Source organism: Colossoma macropomum, unplaced genomic scaffold (assembly GCF_904425465.1).
Source record: "Colossoma macropomum unplaced genomic scaffold, Colossoma_macropomum, whole genome shotgun sequence".
In the NCBI taxonomy this organism is placed as follows: domain Eukaryota; kingdom Metazoa; phylum Chordata; class Actinopteri; order Characiformes; family Serrasalmidae; genus Colossoma; species Colossoma macropomum.
In genome coordinates, this window is record NW_023494798.1 from 32,192,279 (window position 1) to 32,197,187 (window position 4,909).

General features: G+C 46.1%; 1 protein-coding gene across 1 annotated transcript in view; it reads right to left on the bottom strand.

Moving 5' to 3' along the window:
* LOC118817920 (F-BAR and double SH3 domains protein 2-like) overlaps window positions 1-3,956 on the bottom strand; it is a 181,223-nt gene extending 177,267 nt beyond the window's left edge. Inside the window, exon 1 of the mRNA XM_036584932.1 lies at window positions 3,760-3,956. Coding sequence (XP_036440825.1) covers window positions 3,760-3,780 — 21 coding nt within the window. The 5' untranslated portion in view covers window positions 3,781-3,956. The remainder of the gene's footprint in view (window positions 1-3,759) is intronic.
* Between the last annotated feature and the right edge of the window lie 953 nt (window positions 3,957-4,909).

Below are 4,909 nucleotides of genomic sequence, written 5' to 3' on the forward strand. Positions count from 1 at the left end.
AAAAACATGTTTTACTGCCTTTGCTGGACCAGTTATGGCTCTGTTATCTCATTACAAACAGCCACAGCTCTGCTGAATGAACTTGAAGTTGCCTGCCAAAATGGTGGCGGCGCGATTGTGACATTATCGGAATACTATCAATACCGTACTGCACTAAATTCCCTTAAACGGGACTAATTATGCTCTCTGTAATGAAATATGAAGTATGCTCAGAATCACCATAACCAAATTAATCACAACAACAAGAAAATCTGGTCATATTTGCCTCAGGCGTTCTATTTACTACAACCCTGCTGCCTCATTCTGTAGCAGGGCTACAGTCCTACTCGTAGTAACTGAGACAAAACATCCCAGACTTCCTTTCTCAGAGTAAATCTCCTGTCAGTGTTATGAGCCACTGCTGGCAGACAGCTTGCAAAGAACACGATTAAACCCCAACCACAAGCTTATGGAGTAAACTAACCCAGTGTTTGTACATTAAACAACACTAACCGCCATAAATCATCTTCAGATCTTGACTAAATCTACAGCGAGTGTAAACTGAGCACTGGCCTGGAAATGTCAATGACACGTCTGTCCTGTCTAAATATTTCATAAAAAACTTCTGTTCGTTCTTTGAGCCAAATCTAACAGTCTTTCACTCGGCTTTAAGGCTGGTTTTCTGCTTCTCCTCCACCAGACAAAGTGGTGGCACAAGGTCAGAAGGCATCTCATTCTAAACTGAGGCTCAGTAGCTACAGTACGTTCATTCTAGGTGTCCATTCTTCTTGAAAAAGACAGGTGTAGAGCCTGCATGGGAATGATCTAGCGTTGTCCGGCATTTAACCCTGCAATAGAACACCTTTACTGTGTTGTTAGACGGTTCAGCAAAGCCAGACGCTTGGCTGGCAGCTGGACTGGCTCCACTGAAAACGATCTTCTCTTTAACAAATCTATTCCAGCTAACTCATCATTCTGGTGAAGGTTTGTAGAGGCTGATCACTTTGGGAGGGGAACTGAAAGAAGGCCACCAAATAAGAGCAACCAGACCCAGATCAAAAGCACAGAGAATCCACAAGAGCAGTAAACTCAAAAAACAGTGGAGGAGTAACGCAGCAGCCCAGTCCCAATGGATGGAGACCCTTATGGACAGCAAGCCCAGTGGACAGTAAATTGCACTGAACCCCAATGAACAGTGGCGGAAAATTCACAGCAGATGTGACCGACAGCAAAGGCAAAAGAACAAACGCCACTGAACGGCGCGCCTGACTGACAGCTAAGGTGGAAGTACTGTGAGACAGCTAGCCCAGTAAACAGGGAGTCCAACGGACAGTGAAGGCAAAAGAATAGTGAAACCAACTGTTAGTGAACCCAACGGACAGTGAAGCAAGAAGACAGTGAGCCCAATGGACAACAAGAACAAAAGCACAGTACAACCCTATAGACAATAAACCATCACGTACAGTAAAACCAACGAGTAAACAACAGGTCTAACAGACAGCGAAGGCAAAAGCAGAGAGAACATTCTAACGGACAGTGAAACACAAAAAGACAGGGCAGCCAGGGCAAAAGCACAGTAATACCCTATGTACAGTAAAACCAACGGACAGCCAGGGCAAAAGCACAGTAATACCCTATGTACAGTAAAACCAACGGGCAGCTGGGGCAAAAGCACAGTAATACCCTATGTACAGTTAAACCAAGGGGCAGCCAGGGCAAAAGCACAGTAATACCCTATGTACAGTTAAACCAATGGTCAGCTAAGGCTAAAGCACAGTAATACCCTATGTACAGTCAAACCAAGGGGCAGCCAGGGCAAAAGCACAGTAATACCCTATGTACAGTAAAACCAAGGGGCAGCCAGGGCAAAAGCACAGTAATACCCTATGTACAGTAAAACCAAGGGGCAGCCAGGGCAAAAGCACAGTAATACCCTATGTACAGTTAAACCAACGGGCAGCCAGGGCAAAAGCACAGTAATACCCTATGTACAGTCAAACCAACGGGCAGCCAGGGCAAAAGCACAGTAATACCCTATGTACAGTAAAACCAACGGGCAGCCAGGGCAAAAGCACAGTAATACCCTATGTACAGTAAAACCAACGGGCAGCCAGGGCAAAAGCACAGTAATACCCTATGTACAGTAAAACCAACGGGCAGCCAGGGCAAAAGCACAGTAATACCCCATGTACAGTAAAACCAACGGACAGCCAGGGCAAAAGCACAGTAATACCCCATGTACAGTAAAACCAACGGGCAGCCAGGGCAAAAGCACAGTAATACCCTATGTACAGTAAAACCAAAAGGCAGCTGGGGCAAAAGCACAGTAATACCCTATGTACAGTAAAACCAATGGGCAGCCAGGGCAAAAGCACAGTAATACCCTATGTACAGTAAAACCAAGGGGCAGCCAGGGCAAAAGCACAGTAATACCCTATGTACAGTAAAACCAAGGGGCAGCTAAGGCTAAAGCACAGTAATACCCTATGTACAGTCAAACCAAAAGGCAGCTGGGGCAAAAGCACAGTAATACCCTATGTACAGTTAAACCAATGGGCAGCCAGGGCAAAAGCACAGTAATACCCTATGTACAGTTAAACCAATGGTCAGCTAAGGCTAAAGCACAGTAATACCCTATGTACAGTAAAACCAAGGGGCAGCTAAGGCTAAAGCACAGTAATACCCTATGTACAGTCAAACCAAGGGGCAGCCAGGGCAAAAGCACAGTAATACCCTATGTACAGTAAAACCAATGGGCAGCCAGGATAAAAGAACAGTAATACCCTATGTAAAGTAAAACCAAAAGGCAGCTGGGGCAAAAGCACAGTAAAAGCAATGGGCAGCCAGGGCAAAAGAACAGTAATACCCTATGTACAGTTAAACCAATGGGCAGCCGGGGCAAAAGCACAGTGAAACCAATGGGCAGCCAGGGCAAAAGCACAGTAAAACCAATGGGCAGCCAGGGCAAAAGCACAGTAAAACCAATGGGCAGCCGGGGCAAAAGCACAGTGAAACCCTATGTACAGTAGAGCCAATAAACAATGGACCCAATGCATAATTAAGGCCAAATCAGAGTAAACCCAGACGGACATTATTCCTACAGTGAAGGTAAAAGCACACTGAACCCGATGGACAGCTAACCCAGCAGACTGTAAGCCCAATGGACAGTGAAGGCACAGCTGAAGGCCATGGTTAGTTAAGCTTTGGTTAGTGAACCCAAGGGACAGCTAAAGCAGTAAGACAGTGAGCCCAATGGGCAGCACAGTAAAACCTTGAGTACTGTACAGCAAAACCAGCGGACAGCAAGCCTGATGGACAAACAAGACAAAAGCAAAAAGCAGAGTGAAGCTACTCCAGCAGACAGTGAAGGCAAAAGCAGGCTGACCGCAGTGGTTGGCTGGTCAACTCTATTGACAGTGAAGGTAAAATGACCCTAAAACCTAATAACACAAGCATGGCTGTGTGTGCGCTCGACCCTAAACTTCACGCTGTGTAGTGACCACAGTGACAGCCCAGCTGCTCTGGCTTTGACTGGGGGGCTTCTTCTCCAGCCCAGCCAGTGTGGATGCCTCCACACCGCTTCCACTGAGCCCACCGGGGTGACGATGGACCATCATTACCGCAGAGCAGCCTGTGATCAGAGCCAGCAGAGGAGCTGAAATGATGGATTTAGGCTCCACTCGCTGAAGCAACTTCACCATAAGTTCACCAACAAGTTCGGTCAGAGGAGAAACGCAGAGAGCAGAGGCTTTTCTGGAGGAAGGAAGCGGAGATTCGTACCTTTCTCGGCGGAGGCTGCATGTTTCAACATCGACATGAATGTGGAAATAAGAAATTAATCCAAAACGAGCCCCTCCGGAACACGAGCCAGGCTTGCGGAGGGCGGAGGAAGAGGCGAGGAGCTGGGTCAGAGTGGGCTGGTTCAGGCGGTCATGACAAAAACGCAGAAGCCCCTGAGCAAAGCAAACACTGCGGCTGGGAAATGAAAAAGAGAGAGAGAGACCCAGAGAGAGAGGGAGAGAGAGAGAGAGAGGGAGAGAGAGAGAGAGGGAGAGAAAGGCTGTGAGGTTTCCCGCAAATACGAGGCACAATAGCGACGCATGGAGGGAGTTTGCACGGGTTTTTGTTTGTGTTTTAACGGAGGCGCAAGACTGCGAAACAGCGACGCTCTGTGGAGAACTGCGGAATTTACCTGCAGTTTTCTTTCCCCGCCCGTTTTACGGCAGAACGCGCTATAATTGGTTTTTAGAGTCCCGCCTCTTTTAAGGTTAATTCACTTTTATTCTCTAACAATTCACATTTTTTTTCTAAAGAAAGGAGGAAAAATTCGAATGTAAATTAAAATGTAATTTAACACACATACGATGAGAAATACTTCAGAATATGTGTCAATTTTGATACATATTTACATATGTTTGACATAAATGTGTTAAAAAATTCAATATGTTGGTATATATATGCTTATATTAAAATATGTTAAAATTGGAGGTTTTATTCCAACAATGACTGTCTGTTGAATGGAGACGACACTCAGACACAACATTAAAACTACCACCTTGTCCATTTAATCAGCTCCACTGACCATATAGGGTCACTTTGCAGTTCTACAATTACAGACTGTAGTCCATCTGTTTCTCTGCATACTTTGTTACCCTGTTCTTCAGTGGTCAGGACCACCACAGAGCACATTTGGGTGGTGGATCATTCTCAGCGCTGCAGTAACACTGATGTGGTGGTGGTGTGTTAGTGTGTGTTGTGCTGGTACGAGTGGATCAGACACAGCAGTGCTGCTGGAGTTTTTAAACACTGTGTCCACTCACTGTCCACTCTATTAGACACTCCTATCTTGTCAGTCCACCTTGTAGATGTAAAGTCAGAGACGATAGCTCATCTGCTGCTGCACAGTTTGTGTTGGTCATCCTCTAGTCCT